Source organism: Dromiciops gliroides, chromosome 3 (genome assembly GCF_019393635.1).
Source record: "Dromiciops gliroides isolate mDroGli1 chromosome 3, mDroGli1.pri, whole genome shotgun sequence".
Taxonomy (NCBI): domain Eukaryota; kingdom Metazoa; phylum Chordata; class Mammalia; order Microbiotheria; family Microbiotheriidae; genus Dromiciops; species Dromiciops gliroides.
The window spans coordinates 297,913,661-297,931,151 of record NC_057863.1 but is presented as its reverse complement, the minus strand read 5'-3'; the positions used below and the strand labels follow the sequence as shown (position 1 = coordinate 297,931,151).

The 17,491-nt window shown below is 39.4% G+C and overlaps 1 protein-coding gene across 4 annotated transcripts in view; it reads right to left on the bottom strand.

Moving 5' to 3' along the window:
• Window positions 1-5,820: 5,820 nt before the first annotated feature.
• The window catches only part of ACOT9 (acyl-CoA thioesterase 9), a 32,883-nt gene continuing 21,212 nt past the window's right edge, over window positions 5,821-17,491 (bottom strand). For all 4 annotated transcript variants that reach the window (XM_043997645.1, XM_043997646.1, XM_043997647.1 and 1 more), the window contains exons 9-16: window positions 17,072-17,145; window positions 14,167-14,234; window positions 12,601-12,712; window positions 10,080-10,170; window positions 9,793-9,878; window positions 8,774-8,861; window positions 8,445-8,595; window positions 5,821-7,686 (exon numbers count right to left, since the gene is read on the bottom strand). In XM_043997645.1, the coding sequence (XP_043853580.1) occupies window positions 7,604-7,686; window positions 8,445-8,595; window positions 8,774-8,861; window positions 9,793-9,878; window positions 10,080-10,170; window positions 12,601-12,712; window positions 14,167-14,234; window positions 17,072-17,145 (753 nt within the window). In that variant the 3' untranslated portion in view covers window positions 5,821-7,603. The remainder of the gene's footprint in view (window positions 7,687-8,444; window positions 8,596-8,773; window positions 8,862-9,792; window positions 9,879-10,079; window positions 10,171-12,600; window positions 12,713-14,166; window positions 14,235-17,071; window positions 17,146-17,491) is intronic.

Genomic DNA, 17,491 nt, shown 5'->3' with positions numbered 1-17,491 from the left:
ATAATTTTAATGAAAAGAACACCTGTATAGATGAAGGTAGGTATATACAGAACATAGACAAAGTGAATCCAAGGTGTTTGGGGAGGTCAAGTGCATTAGCAGTGGAGCCTGAAGAATCAGCAAAGACTTCACTTGGAAGCTGGCTCTTGAGCCGAGTCTTGAAGGGATTTCAAGAGGCAGAGATAAGGGAGTCATTCCAGGCTTGGGGGATGGTCAGTGCAAAGGTACACATAGGAGAAGGGATGACACGTGGAACAGTCAACAGACCAAGATGGCCAAATCATAACGTATGTGAACTGGAGAAGTAAGATTTGGAAAGGTGAGCGAGGGGGCAGGCTGTGAAGAGATTTAAATGACAGATACTTAATATTTTGATCCTTAAAGGTAATAGGAAGCCAATGGAGTTTAGTGGGGGTGGGGGTGAGGGGAGATGAGATAACATGATCACAATTATGCTATAGGAAAACCATTTTGGCAGCTGTGTGCAGTATTGACTGGAGCAGAGAGGCTTGAGGTAGGAAGACCAAATAGGAGTCTACTGATTTGTTTGTCCTTTGTTGTCGAGGACCATGACATCAGGAGGTGATGTCATGACTCGTAGTGAACTAGATTTAAGTGAGGCAGGGCGGTGCAAGGTCACCATCCTCACTCTCTTCTCCAAAGCCATCTGGGTCCAGTGGCAAGACATATATTAGGACAACTGAAGATAACTCTGGATTTTTTTTAAAGCAATTGGGGTTAAGTGACTTGCCCAGGATCACACAGCTAGTTGAGGTCAAATTTGAACTCGGGTCCTCCCAACTTCAAGGCCAGTGCTTTATCCACTGTGCCACCCAGCTGCCCCAAGAGACTACTGAATATAGCCTAACAAGAAAGAAGCTGACCTAAATGAATGGTTGAGTCAGAGGAATCATACCTCAAGAGATACGGTAAATCTTGTTTGTTTTGTTTTTGTTTTTGCAGGGCAATGGGGGTTAAGTGACTTGCCCAGGGTCACACAGCTAGTAAGTGTCAAGTGTCTGAGGTCGGATTTGAACTCAGGTACTCCTGAGTCCCTGGGCCAGTGCTTTATCCACTGCACCACCTAGCCGCCCCCTGTAAATCTTTTTTAATGAGGTCAGAACTTGGGTAACTAGGAAAGTAAGTGTTCATCTCCATTATTTCCCCCATCTGTCAGCTACAACCAGATTTATTACCACTTACCCAATTTCAGCTTCCCCTGAAAGAATAAGTAAGGTTTACCACCTTACTTCTCTTGATATGCATCCAAGCTCATAGACTTAAGAGATTCTTATCATACCCTATGAGAGGAAATGGTTCAAGTCCTTCACTGCTTCTTTGTTCCCTCCTTTCCCAGAATACCCAGGTCACAGTAGAAGCAAATAGGGGCCATTCAAACCCAAGGGACTGAACTACACAGAGCCCTTAAAACCTCTGTTTCGAATTTCCCTCTGGTCCACAAAGCTGCTTTCAAAGACTAACAGGTCCTTCAAAGTTTCCTAGTGTATTGATTTACACCTATACATTTCAAAAGTTTGAAGACCATATCTCAAAAATCAAAGTAAAACTGACAGATTCTTAACAAGAGGCCATTTGGCAGAATGGAGAGAAGACTTGGGAGTCATGAAGACCTAGGCCTGAACCCCACTTAAGAAACAACTACATGATCCTGGGCAATTATGAAAACAGTAACACGTGGTGCTTTAAGGGTTGCAAAGAACTTTACAAATACCTGCTATCCTCACAACCACCGCAGGAGGTAGGTACTGCTATCCTCATTTAAAATATAAGGAAACAGCCTGAGAGATTGAGTGACTTACCCAGCACCACACAGCTGGTAAGAGTCCAAAGCCAGATTTGAACTCAAGTATCCCTCTATCCACTGCACCACTCAGCCACCTGGAAGGCAAGTCACTTAACCTCCCAGAAACTTAATTTGTCTCATCTGTAAAATTAAGTGATTGGATTGGATGACCTCTAAGGTCCCTTTAAGCTCTAAACATGATCCTATGATCTTAAGTACATTTATGATCACCTAGAAAACTGCCTTGAACTCAAATTTGAAAAATAAGAGGCTTATGAATATTTTTCATCAATATCTAAGTAGTACCAAAAATCTATATAAGTGGCAGGCACTATACTACGTGCTAGAGGATATGAAGATAATAATGAAAGTCTGTCCTCAAGGAGCTTACATTTTTTTTTGCGGGCCTGTGGGGGTTAAGTGACTTGCCCAGGGTCACATAGCTAGTAAGTATCAAGTGTCTGAGGCCAGATTTGAACTCAGGTACTCCTGAATCCAGGGTCGGTGCCTTATCCACTGTGCCACCTAGCTGCCCCAAGGAGTTTACATTTTAATGGGGGTGACAACATGTTCCTTACAAAGGCATGTACAGAATGTACAGAATATAGACATATTATCACTGCAGATGAACCACTGGGAAAATATCTCTTCGTGTCATAGATACCCGATGACTAGGAACTGAAAGGGAGGAAATCTTTTTAGTGAGGCTCACAAGTCCCCAAATGGTTACAGTAAGAGAAATGCCACATTTGGCATATGACCACTCCTTGGACCATAGTGATTCCCACAGAATGCTCAGCATCACCCACAGGGCACCTCATCATCCAGAGGCTAATGACCTACTGGCTTTGCCAGGCTACTACATACACAGTGGGCCAATTTATTGGCCTCTATGCATCTCTACAAAAGTAGCAGGGGCAAGAAAAGGGAAGCAAAGCTCAAATCACTCAGTTTCAATCACAGAATCTATACTATCATCTAGTAAACATCTTTCCACCTTGTCTACAAGTGTTTCATAAGAAACATCAGGCAATACCTTGCTAAAATCCATATACAGAGTGTCCCAAAAAGTCTTAGTGCCGCTTTAAGCTTCTTTTGGGACATCCTGTATATACCAGGTCTTTCAGAAACCTGAGACATGATTTTGAGATGACAGCTAAGGGTTGAATGAGGCCAGTGGGAAGCTGAAGGCCCAGAGAGGTAGAGGTCCTGGTCAAGCTAGGTAGAGAGAACAAAGACTAGAACTAATAATTCCCTGTGGTTTCCTACAGTGATGCTGTAGGGGCTAGGACCATCACCAAGAACCACCACTGGCAACTGGATTGCCTGGCTTCATGGACAGAGGCCTGTAAGGATATAGGAAGTATTATTTGTATACGCAATTGATTTCATTCAGATGACATTTAGTTTCACATACCTTGTCGAGAACCTTCAAGTCAAGATCTTCCCGATTTGTCTTACTGACTACTCCTTTCATCAACTTCATTTTCGACCTCTTCTTCCCAGTGTTAGCAACATTTCCCTCTCCTTTCCACAACATACCTTTCAAAACTGCTTTTGAGAAGAAAACGACAGGTGGTTGCAGGGTGTGGTAAAAAAATATGAAAGCTTTTTAACAGTCGGTTAGGATAACTGAAAGACGCCAGTTTTTTTTAAGGACCACCCTTTTGGGGAGGAGACCAACAGCATGAGCTACGCACGCCAGTCCACCTGCTGCGCACGTCAGACTGCCTGCTACGCACTCGACTTCCGGGGTGCGAGCTTAAAAGACAAGGAGAGAATGGAAGTGGGGCTTTTTCCTGCTCTGCTGGTCTCCTGACTGCGCTGCACAGATGGTCTCTCTCTCTCCAAAGGTGGCCTTCGGATTTGGTGAGTTTTTATAAGGAATATAGACTAAGCTTAGACTTAAGACGATTTGTATTGTGTTTCTACTTTCCTATCCTTCTAATCAACATCACCTTGTGACTACCATAACAATAAAACGTCTATCTAGAAAACCAAAAGCTTCTTCCATTTACTAGTCTGGGAGATAAATTAAGGGAAAGGTTAAGTAGGGGAGATTTATGATCTAATATCCAATTTTAAATCTCACAAGGGGTTGGAGGGAAACAGGTACATTAGTATCCTCTTAGTGGAATTGGTCCTGCCATTCTGGAAAGCAATCTGGAACTATGGGAAAGGGGGAGGGAATAAGCATTTATAAAGCACATACTATGTGCCAGGAATTAAATGCTTTTGACAAATATCTCTGTGCTTCAAAAGTGACTACACCTGGCATACCCTTTGACCCAGCTAGACCACTACTAAGTCTAGAGCCCAAAGAAATCAAGGAAAAAGGGAAAGAACTCATATGTATAAAATTATTTATAGCTGCTCTTTTAGTGATAGCCAAAATTAGAAGCTAAAGGTCTTTCCTTGGTTGAACAAGTTGTGGTATAGGAATGCCATGAAACATTGTGCCACTAAAAATTATGAAACTGAAAGTTTCAGAGAAAACTGAAAAAAGACCTCTATGAAATGATGCAGAGCTATCAGGTGGAGAATAATTTATACAATAATATAGAGACTTGAGAATTCTGACCAATCTAATAAACCATGAATTCAAAAGAATGAAGATGAAACATGTCATCATTTGTCAGAGAAGTGATGAATTTCATGCAGTGAAGAGACACGTTTTCAGACATGATCAAAGTGGCAACTTTGTTTTACCAGACTATGTACTGAAGACTTTTCTTTTTCTTTCTTTTTTTTTTTCTTAATTTGCTCAATGTGGGATTATAGGAAAGGAAAGAGTAACAAGAAATAGATTCCTGGGGGTGGTAGGTAGCTGGTTTTTGGTACCTCGTGTTCATTCGTTTATCCAATAAATGACTAATGAGTGCCTACTATGATCAAGGCACTACAGCAGACACAAAGATATACCAACTATGATCTGCATCTTTCTGAAGCTTACAGACTTTTAGAGAAGCCAAGACAGGTAGGTACACAAGTAACCTCAACACAAGGTAGAATGTGAAGGTGTAATGAGAAGTCTAAAGTTCTTGCTATGTTAGTTGACTGGAGGGAGAGACTGTTTCTGGCTTGTGGGAGAAGAGCATGTGTCAGGGAAGGTTTGAGGAAAGAGGTGGAGCCCTGAAGAATGGGTGAGAAATTGAATAGGTAGAACTTAGCAGGATGGGAAAGCAGGACATTTTAGGGAGAAGGAACCATAACTTGAGGAAAGGTGCCCAAGATGGGTAATCCATCTCCCTTCTCCATTCCTTTGCTGCAGACTGTCTTCCCTGCCTGGACTGTGATCCCTTCTCACCTCACTTTTATAGAATCCCTGGATTCCTTCAAGGCTTAACTCAAGCCCCAACTCTTACCCCAGGCCTTACTGTAGTGATCTCTCCTAGAGGAGTGCCCCTTCTCGTCAAAACTATACTTTGTATTTAGAGGCAGCTAGGTGACACAGTAGATAGAACTTTGGACTTGAAGTCAAGAAGAACAGAGTTCAAATTCAGTCTCAGACATTAGCTGAGATATTAACCTTACCGTGGTTTGCGAGTTTAAGTGAGCTGCCCACATTCAAGTGGCCAATATGTGTATCCTCTGGATTCAGAGGACATGGGTTCAAATTCTGCCTCTGATACTAATGACCTGGGAAGCCTTAGGCAAGTCACTTTACTTCCAACAACTTCCTCACTCCAAGGCCAGCCCCCTAAGCACATAGTAGACACTTTCTTTTTTTTTTTTTTCCCTTAGTGAGGCAATTGGGGTTAAGTGACTTGCTCAGGGTCACACAGCTAGTAAGTGTTAAGTGTCTGAGGCCAAATTTGAACTCAGGTCCTCCTGACTCCAGGGCTGGTGCTCTATCCACTGTGCCACCTAGCTTCCCCATAGTAGACACTTAATAACTTAAATCTGATGAATGAGGGGGCAGCTAGGTGGCATAGTGGATAAAGCACTGGCCTTGGATTCAGGAGGACCTGAGTTCAAATACAGCCTCAGACACTTGACACTAGCTATGTGACCATGGGCAAGTCACTTAACCCTCATTGCCCTGCAAAAAAAAAACCAAAAAAACAAAACAAAAACAAAATTTGATGAATGAATGAATGCAAAAACCTTTTGACATGATCAGAATAGATCATAGAGTAGATAAAGAGAGGGTATTAAGAAATAAGACTGGAAAAGCATCCCTTGGAACCAAATTATAAAATACCATCCAAGACTGTTTCTATTCTTCCCTTTGTCTCCTTGGGCCCCCAAGACTTTTCCTTTCTTGGCTCTCGGCTCTCCCAATCTACTCAGTCCTCTCCCTCACAATTCATCCCAAATTAACTTCCCAGACTTTTCTCTCCTCTTTCCATTTTTTCACTACGTTTTTCTGCAATTGAGAAATCAGCCTATACTATTCTCTATGCTCAAAGGAGTAATGGCACTTCTTAGTTCACTGACTCTGTCCTGGGTACATCCTCTCCAGCTACAACATACCTCAAGCGAAGTACCATCGCTCCTCCTCCTCCTGGGGACATCAGCCCACCTTCAATTATCCCTGCCTCAGCTTGGATTTTGTGGTTTACATGAGTTTCTTCTGTCTTGAGATTCACAATCTGGCCTAACCTAAATCTGCCACATCAGACTTAAAATCAAGGCAATGTGGAGTAGCGGGAAAAACCCTGGGGCTGAGCTGGGAGACACCGGTTCTACTGCCAAATCTTCCTCTCCCTGGCTGCACCCGAGGTCTTTGCCTGCTCCAACAATTAACGAACACGTGTTAAATCCCAGGTACCAGGCACTAGGGATAAAAGATGCAGGAATGAGATAGCCTCCGTGCTCAAAGCGCTTATATCTTAATAAGAGAATAGAATGAGTTTACAAAGAAGTAGATACAGAATAAATATAGTGTTTGATATGGGTGTGGGAATAGCTGGGAAAACATGGAAAGGCTTCATGAAGAAGGTGACAACTAAACAGAGCCCTGCAGGACAAGGAGTTACAAATGGTGGAAGTAGGGAAGGAGATTCTATCTTTAATTTCCTACAAATCTTCAAGAACACTAACAAGAAACTACATCTTGGAGCATTCTCTAACCACAATATGTTAATCATCCACCATATATGTCATAAAATTAAGGGGAAGATGATAATACAAGCTAACATTTATTTAGCACTATAAAGATTTGCAAAGCATTTTGCACACATTATCTCATTTGAGTCTAACAACAACCTGGAAACAGGTGCTATTAATCACCCCCATTTTAGAGATGAGGAAACTGACCAAAGAGAGGTAAAGTAACTTGCCCAGAGTCACAGAGCTGGTCAATGTCTATGGCAAGATCTGAACTCCAGGTATTCCTAATTCCAAGCCCTTCACTGGGCCAAGCTGCCTGGGGTGGGAACAGGAGAAACACTGAAGAAGAGTAAAATCCTAACAGAATTTCAGATAAAAAGCAAGGACAATGCAACAAAGGTTTAACAAATGGTAAAATGATGAGTGAACCTTTAAAGTTGATATACAATATATGGGCAGAAAAAGAATGTTTCACAAGTGTTTAGAAAAATCTTGTCCTGCTTCTTTGGCAGAGAAGAAACAGGAAGCAATATAGTACTAAATTAGGTTATAAACATAATTTTAATTATTTTAAGAGGTTTTTTTTAATAAAATTTAAAAAAAAACCCTTTCTGGCAGTTCCTACAGGTGTGATCCTTCTCCATGAAGAATGCTTTTACAGTCCCCACAACTCTTTTCCTACCCCCCTTAAATACCATATGCTCCCCCGTCCTTAGTTTCCAAAAAGTGGTATTTTTTAGGGTGTCACTGGATAGTACTTTTTCCACTGCTTTTTTGATGCATTGTGGCCATGAAACGTCGATAACCATCTAAATATAACATGGAATCTGAAACGAAAGAAATAGATTGGTACTTTAGAGACTTACCACATCTCAGCAAATCAGGATATAAGCAGATAATGGAAAACAAGGGAACCAGTGACAGTGATGTGCCACTAAAACCTTTTCTTTCTTCCTTCCTTCCTTCCTTCCTTTCCAGGGCAATGAGGGTTAAGTGACTTGCCCAGGGTCACACAGCTAGTAAGTGTCAAGTGTCTGAGGCCAGATTTGAACTCAGGTCCTCCTGAATCCAAGGCTGGTGCTTTATCCTCTTCACCACCTAGCTGCCCCAACTAAAACCTTCTAAGAGGCTTCTCTGACAATCATTGGCTAGATGGAAGATCACCCAGGGTATACCCTAAGTTTAATCTGTCACCCAACTCATTAGTTAGAAAATGAAGGGGAAAATAATAACAACAAATTTCAGGTAACTACTTTTATTTTATTTTCTTCTGAATTAGAAAAGATGGGAAGTGGGGAAGGAAAGGAAAATGAAGATGGAGTGAAAAACAACAATGGGAGAGGGCACGTGCAAATGCAAATGGTCTGCACATTTTCTTTTGTAGGGGCTCACAAGTCTAAGCTGGAAGCTGAGAAGGAAGGATCCTAAGAATTTACCCTATAAAATCCTGTGCCCAGGAATCAGAATAGAGAGCTATGTGAGTGAGTGTGAGTGGGTGTGTGCATGTTTAAATATAATAAATAACAAGGACACAAAATTCTGACACTTTTCCCCTTTCCTAAAAACATCCCCCCTTGTTGCTTACCTCCATAAGTTTTGGGAACCACCGATGGCACTTCTTTTTCAACAAAAAAGGTGAAATGGAAGACATTGGTAGTCTTGTACTCTTTAGAGCCAGGAAAAGATACTACACTGTGTACTCTAACTTGAATGTAATTCTTTTCAGTAAAACAAACCTAAGAGAGTATTTTTAAAAAGAAAGAATAAGAGTCAACCACTTTGCTAAGAATGAGGGAAAAAAGGCAGTTATAAGAGAAAAAATAACCCTAAGATATAGAAATGTATCTTCTTGTCTTTCCTTTACTGCTGAAATAAACATAGGAAATATGATTTAATTTCTCATTTCACACATACCTGGGAAGAAAAGTATAGCAGTGATCCAATTTCAACAGGTCTCTGAAACATGATATCATCCACGGTAAATGGAAAAGGTCTAGAAGCACTATTGATGGAAGAGAGAATTGTATTTCAAGGGTCTACATAGAGTAAAGATTATTTCTATTTCTCTTTGACCCTGGAACCCCAGTGTCTTGATTTTGATGACCTTTCCTGGTCCAGTATTTCAGGAAAACCTCAATAAATGCTTCACTCCATTCCTTATTGCCCAGCCATGTTCTTGACAGTCTCACCAACTTGTGCCCCAAAGTGTACCCCCTTCCAACCCAATTTGCCCTACTGTCCAATTGTAGAATCATGATCAAAATCGAATCTTCCATCGTTCTACCATCCCCACAGCTTTTACAACCAAAGTGTCCCACCTAAGGCCACAATTTGCTATGTGTGTTGACTTCCCTATTAGAATATAAGCTCTTTCAAGACAAAGACTATCTTTGCTTTTGTATTATATCTCCAGAGCTTAGCACAGTGCCTAGTACATAGTAAGCATTTAATAAATGCTTCTTCATTCATTCTTCCTTAAGCCAGGTAGACTCAATATTAAACAAAAATCAAGTTTATAAAGAAGAAAGCAATTATTATTGTGTTGTAAAGGCAAAGGGGGAGGCCACTCTGACACCAAACCCTTGTCAAAAAGCCTCCTCCTCTCAGCAGGCCTAAAATATAAGAATTAATAGAGATACTTTTCTTAAATGAAAACTCAATTCAAGCATGTAAACTGGTAACATTTTTTTATTTTTAGGAAAAACACACCTAACCTCACCAAAATATTTAAAATTACTATAATGTGGGGGTGGCTAGGTGGCGCAGTAGATAAAGCACTGGCCCTGGATTCAGGAGTACCTGAGTTCAAATCCGGCCTCAGACACTTGACACTTACTAGCTGTGTGACCCTGGGCAAGTCACTTAACCCCCATTGCCCCGCAAAAAAAAAACAAAAAACATAAAATTACTATAATGTATACATTACAACTTACCCAAAATTACAAGCAGTAGCCCAACCAAGTTCAAATGCTTTTCTCATAAGGAAACCTCCAAAGATTCTATTGTAAATGTTCCGTTTCTGTGTTTAAAATAAACAAACATACATGACATGCAAATCAAAGAGAGAACTATACTAAGGAAATGAGAGAAATCAAGCTTTAAGAAGGACTCTCAGAACGGTCATAGGTCCATATGAATAACTCACCAATGGGCATTCTATTTGTTTACTATTTTTCTTCCTCTGTAATATACAAGCTCAAACCAAAAAAATTTACAATACCTCAGGATGGCATACATGCAGGCTCTTCAATTTTGTGTCTTCCATCCACACTGAATTAGGAGGTAAAACTCGACTTTGAAAACTTATAGTCCTGTGCAAAGTAAGATTTATTCAATTATTTCAGTATGAAAATCTTATTAATAATTTTATTAATAATTAACATCATCAAGAGACTTCTGGAATAATCAAGGAATCAAAAAATTGACATATTGTTCCAAATACAGGCTGCACTGGTTTTTGGCAAATTTTGGCTTATACAAAATTTCTATGTGGCATATAAAACATAAGTGTTACTTTTTGGCATATGCCTCAACAGGTTTGGGTTTCCTTCCTTTCTTTTTTCTTTTTTCTTTTTCTTTTTTTTCAGGGCAATGAGGTTTAAGTGACTTTCCCAGGGTCACCTAGCTAGAAAGTGTCTGAGGCCAGATTTGAACTCAGGTCCTCCTGAATCCAGGGTCGGTGTTTTATCCACTGTGCCACCTAGCTGCCCCAGGTTTTTTCTTAGATCAATACAATAACTTTAATCACTTAGTTCTAAGGTTAGCAAATGTGAAAACACAATAGCAACAAAAAAATATAAGTAACAGTCCAAGTGAGGAGTGACAAGTGCCTGAACTAGAGTGGGGACCATGTGAGTGGAAAAAGAGTGACATAAGCAGAAGATACTATAGAGGGGGAAAAAAAGACCAGAAAACCTTTGGAAATGGTAACACTGTGGAAAATGAAGACTTAATGGCTCTGTAAATAACAGACATTTTATCAACAGGATATAATAAAGTGGCATAAACTATTACAGTATCATGTACATTTATATGAAAAGTCTTATTTATAAAGCTTTGAGCACCCAAATAAATCAGACTCAATGAATTTTATGGCTAGAAGGAACTCTGGAGATCTTGTAGTCTTTCATTTTATGAAAAAAACAGACCAGCAGCTAAGTAGCACATTAGATAGAGAACTAGGCCTGGAGTTGGGAAGACGTGAGTTCAAATCTGGTCTCAGACACTTATTAGTTGTGTAACCCTGGGCAAGTCACTCAACCCTGTTTGCCTCAGTTTTCTCATCTGTAAAATGAGCTGGAGAAGGAAATGGCAAACCACTCCAGTATCTTTGCCAAGAAAACCTCAAATGTGATCATGAAGAGTAGGACACAACGAAAAATGACTCAAAAATAACAAACTGAGACCAGAGAATGATTTTCCCAGAGTCATATATTAGCTCATCCACTAATGAGCCAAAAAGCAAAACTACATCACAATCTGCTCAGTTGTTTTTTGTTTTTGTTTTTGAGGAAAGAGACTGTTTTGTTTAGTGCTGCAAAAAACACAAAATATGCTCCTTTGTAATCAAACATATCTTATACTTTTCGCGTCCTTTTCCCATGATTTCCCATGCAATCTCAGCTCCTTGCTCCCAATGCAATTAATCTTTGCTGTCTCATTTTCCTCTTTCTCACTGTTTGCCTTCTCTGAAAAGTTAAGGCAAATGACTAAGTATATAAAACTCTTCATCAAAAGCCCCTGAAGCAAGAATATATATTAATTATTACAAGATATAAAATAAAATTTAGCAACCAGAAGGTATAAATGGTGAAGTATGATGTGCACACAGCAGATATTTAATCAATATTTGCTAAATAAGTTGAGACAGAGCTTCACCAGTTTGGAGCAACCAATGAAATGCAGTGACCCCTAAGCTATTTCCTACAATACCCTCCTTCAATGTCCTTTTCATTTCAGAGTGGAAACTAGAAACTCAAGGCCTTGGAAAAGCAACCGCTAACATTAAAACTAATCTCAGATATACTGAAGAACAATTAAGACCCGAGTTTATTACATAAATGTCAAAAAAAAAAATCACACTCCTTTCCTGAAGGCAGAGTGAGAAACTCTTGAGATCCTTTCCAATACATTAATAGGGACTAAAAAGTCTCTGCTTGAGATGACAGTGAGAGGTAAGGATACATTATCTTATCTGTGAGCCTAATGTCAGTGTGTTCTTTGATCAAAGCAATCTGAATCAAGTGTGGTCCATGGTACCTCAAGAGCTGCACAAGCTGTGGACACATTTCTCATCACGCAGTTGTATTTTCTCTGCACAATGTGGAAAAATATGTAGCTTCATAGACACTCCAATTCTTCAATGGCCTGAGATTTTATCAGTGGAGGTACCCCCTCCACCAATGCAGACTTATACAGAAAGTTTCATGAGCAGCTATGGATGAAAAAATGTATCCCCTTGTGGTGATGGGATTCTTCAAGCCTAGACACACTGATTCTCGGACCACACATATACAGATAGAAGTAAACTCAGTTACTTCCTATGTTTGTGTTTCACTAACCTAGTCTTCAAGAACCCATGGCCACCTCCATGATACCATAAGGCATTGGAGAATCGCTCAATGCTAGTGAGTCATTTTAAAATGTGTATGCCAATTTGGAATGCATTGAAATTCACTCATCAAAGAGTCCTATATTCAACAGATACTCTCCCTCTTTTTAAGTTGTCTGCCCCAACTTGCCTTGGGTCCAGCGTGTTAAGGAACAAGTCATGAATAGCATTCCTTTCTTCTGCAGTGGGAGCCATCTTCAATAAGGATGCGGTCCTGGAGGCAACCCTCTTTCTCTTATTCACTAGAAAATAGGAAATTCAAAAAGCCCACAATGCACAACAGTTAGAAGAGCAAACAGTACTTAAGAAGTCTAAACTATACTCTTTCAATTACTTTTAACTAATATAATCTTTTCTCTCTAAATGTCTATATCCTTGCAGCATTATGTTGTGTCAAGAATAATAGCTGGAGGGCAGCTAGGTGGCACAGTGGATAAAGCACCAGCCCTGGATTCAGAAGGACCTGAGTTCAAATCCAGCCTCAGACACTTGACACTTACTAGCTGTGTGACCCCGGGCAAGTCACTTAACCCTCGTTGCCCCACCAAAAAGAATAATAATAGCTGGATCCAAATAAAATACAGGTTCAACAGCATTGATATTTTTATTATATTCTGGACTGGTAGTTTAACGAAACATAGAGAATGGAGATTATTTGTGGGGGGGAGGGCAATGAGGGTTAAGTGTCTTGCCAGGGTCACACAGATATAGTAAGTGTCAAGTATCTGAGGCCGGATTTGAACTCAGGTCCTCCTGAATCCAGGGCGGGTGCTTTATCCACTGTGCCACCTAGCTGACTGCAGATGGAGATTATTTTAAATGCTGATTTATTAATTCTGTGGTTTTTTTTAAAGGCGGTTCAGTGGCTTGCCCAGGGTCACATACCTAGTAAGTGTTTGAGGGTGGGTTTGAACTCAGGTCCTCCTGACTCCATGGCCAGTGCTTTATCTACTGCATCACCTAGCTGCCCCTGATTTATTAATTCTTTGTAGTAAAATAAATAGAATTATCTTCTCCTCACCAAAGAACGCTTTCACATGAAATACAGTAATGTTTCATTCATCTAAAACCGTTATGTGGGTAATTTCATGCAAAAAGGGCCCAGTTCAAATACCACTATTTCTAGTAGCCTCAGCTTCTCCCAGCCAGAAGTGATCTCTCTTACCTCCAATAGTCCATAGCCCTTACTACCTCTCATACATTGTCATATTCTGCTTTGAACTATTTGAATCATTCTTATTCTTTCCCCAACTCCCAACCTTCCCCCCCAACAATTACCCACTAAACTACAGTCTCCTAAAAGGCAAGGGTTGTGTATTATACTCATATTTTTGTTGCCTTTCATGCCTCACAGGTCAGAAGTCATTCAATAAGTTTGATGAATTTGTCAGAACGCATTAAATAGTCCTTGGTGGGGGAAAACTGGCTCAGTTTATAGATCAGTAAAAACTTATTAGCATTTTAATTTGGGATTCATAATATTTAATACTGTTCATTCTGGTTTGGGGTTTACAGTTCAATCCAAGTCCCTGGTCAAAGTGTGTGAGGCTTCTAGAGGCTTCTGAAAAGCAAACCTAAAAAATTAGCAATATCCCACATGAAGAGAATATCTGATTAGCATGCAGTTCCAGGAAACACTCTCCCCAAGATTCTATTTAGTACATTTTCTTAGGCTATTATATACAAAGTGACATACATTCTCCTTGCTTGAAGAGTTCTTCTTCCTCTGGACCTTCAGGGACTAGTGGATTTATAAAAGCTGGCCTGAAGAGAGAAGAAAAAAATACATACCTACATATATGTAAGGGTGCATACACACACATAACACATATAATAAATATATGCATGTGTGTGTACATATGTATGTATGCATGTTGGGATATGGTATTATTTAGTGAAAGTTGAAGTTATGTCTTTTCATTTTTCCACGTCTTCCATCTTTTTCTCTGTATAGCTGATAAAATGGAACAAACTTTTGAAGGTCTTATGATACAGGTGTTAGTTGTATCTTGAGGTGTGTTTATTCATATTACAAAAGGATTCTTCCTTTTGTCAAAGGCATAAGCACCTAGACAATCAAAAGCTAAAAGGTGTTAAAAATGAAATTAAAGTAAGTTATCTCCCTGAAGCAATCAAGGGCATTTTTATGTATTTGTTTTAAAATATTTATTATACACTTAGTCAATTATATAAGCAATATTATATATGTTTTGACAATCTTATCCCAAAATCCAAATATCAGCACCAACTAACAAGCAAGTTGATGATGTCTCCTAACCTCCAATCCCTTTTTTTGGTCCAGTACTGTGATTTCGATTCTATTTTTTTCTTTTTTGCAGGGCAATGAGGGTTAAGTGACTTGTCCAGGGTCACAAAGCTACTAAGTGTCAAGTGTCTGAGGCTAGATTTGAATTCAGGTCTTTCTGAATCCAAGGCCAGTGCACTATCCACTGTGCCACTTAGCTGCCCTGAGTACTGTGATTTAAACAGTATGAAGAACTCCTTTGCCATGGAAATTCCCTCCACTGATTCAGATTCATAACTCTTGTAGTCTTAGAGAACCACCAAAGTCACATGGCTTCCTTGTAGCCCCAAAGATCATCGAAGGTAGAATGTGAATCTAGATGTCCCTCTGCCAAAATGGAAATGGGAACTGAGGAAAAGATGAGGTTGGGGTCATTTGGAGGTGATCAAGCACGGATGAGGATAGGGACTGAACTTGGGATCTCACTAGTACAATGAACTCCCAGGTTAAGAAGCAACTTCTATCTCTTTTCTGTCATTTATATGCTAAGAAAGTCGCCTATAGTACTGAGAGGTTAAAGTGACTTGTCGGGGGCAGCTAGGTGGTGCAGTGGATAAATTACTGGCCCCGGATTCAGGAGTACCTGAGTTCAAATCTGGCCTCAGACACATATGACATTTACTAGCTGTGTGACCTTGGGCAAGTCACTTAACCCTCACTGCCTCAAGAAGAAGAAGAAGAAGAAGAGATAAAAAGAAAAAAAAAGTGACTTGTCCATTTAAAACACAGGTTAGGACCAGGGCTTGGCTCTCTGTATCCATGAGGCCAGCACTTCTCAGAATGTGGTCCTCACATCTCTGAGGATCACTGAGACCCTTTGTGAGGGTCCTCAAGTTCAAAGCTATTTTCACGATAGTGCTAAAATGTTATTTTCCTATTAAAGTACTCTTGCCTTTTCTGATTATATATGTGTGTAGCCAAATTTTCTTCATAAACTTCAATTTTTAAAAAGTATCGCAATAGTTTGGATGTAGAAACATAGAGGAGAATCAAGCTATTTTATATTAAGCCAGGCATTAAAGCAATTGCAAAAATATGTAGAAGAAAGCCATTCTTCTCACTAATTTTTGTTTTGGAAAATAAGTTATTTTTCATAAAATATGTCATTTATATTAACATGTAACAGGTTATCATTATTTTGATGAATTACTAATTATTTTAATTAGCAGTTTTAGTTTCGAATATGGCAAATACTAATATGTGTATATATGTATATGCATGTACATAAACACATACACATATATACACATATAAACAACAAGCTTTTTGAGGTCCTCAGGGGCAGCTAAGTGGCACACTGCATAGTGTTGGGCCTGGAGTCAGGAAGACCTGAGTTCACTTCAGACACTTATCAGCTATGTGATCCTGGGCAAGTCACTTCACTCTGTCTGCCTCAGTTTTTTCACCTATAAAATGCCCTAGATAAGGAAATGGCAAACCACTCCAGTATCTTTGCCAAGAAAACCCCAAATTATGTCACGAAGTGTCAGACACAACTGAAAAATGACTGAGCAATAACAATTATAGGATCTTCAACAATTTTCAATTATTGTAAAGAGGTCTTGAGACCAAAACGTTTGAGAATTGTTATACTACATCATACTATCTTTCAATCAAGTATGACATGCTTTAAAAGTCTGGTATAGGTAGCACACATCCTTGAATATATATGGATTAATTGTCCTAGACATTTAGGTTTCTGCTCTAACTTAGCCACATGGTATTTGGTATCTATTTGTCCATTCAACAATAATTTTTTTAAGAGTTTGACTGCTTTTGTTCAAAACTATTACACAGCTAAAGCAGGGCTTCTTAAACTTTTTCTACTCACAACCCCTTTTCGCCCAAGAAATTTTCATATGACCCTGGGTATATAGGCACATAAAATAGGTATACATAACCTTTGACTGTAGCCAATTTTTTCACAACCCCCACATGGGGTCACAATCTACAGTTTAAGAAGCTTTGAGCTAAAGAATGTCAAGACAGAACTCGAATGTGATTTGTGGTTCACTCTACTGCTATGAACAAAATCTTGGTAACAAATATTCTCAAATGTGAGTTTGAGAATAGCCAAATGTGTTTAAAGTGAATTGAAGGGGGAAAGAGCAGGAGAAGTATATAAGTAAGGAGATTATGGAATCTAGCTTTTCTTAACCAAACAAATTAGGTAATTCCACTAGAAATAACTAAGTCAATTAACTTAGAAATTCAATTTAGTTCTTGTGAAATAAAAATAACTTAAACAATACTGGGGACATGTTACACAGTTCCAGAGTTCTAGATCCATAATTACCCTTTGTTTTCAGGATCACGGGCCACCATTACAAATGTTGCATCCAGGACGGGATGGTAAACCGTATCCTGTAACTAAAATTTCAAAAGGAAAGAGTTCAGATAGAACAAATATTGACTATAAATAATGCAATAATTCTAAACTACAAGGTGGGCCAAAAGTCACAATGTTTTGTTTTGTTTTGTTTTGTTTTTAGTGAGCCAGTTGGGGTTAAGTGGCTTGCCCTAGGTCACACAGCTAGTAAGTGTTAAGTGTCTGAGGCCGGTTTTGAACTCAGGTACTCCTGACTCCAGGGCTGGTGCTCTATCCACTGTGCCACTTAGCTGCCCCAAGTCACAATGTTTTAACAACTTTTTGAAAATTATTTTCTCTTTATTTTTCGCGATTTACAAGATTTAATTTTTCACATGTAATTTAAAT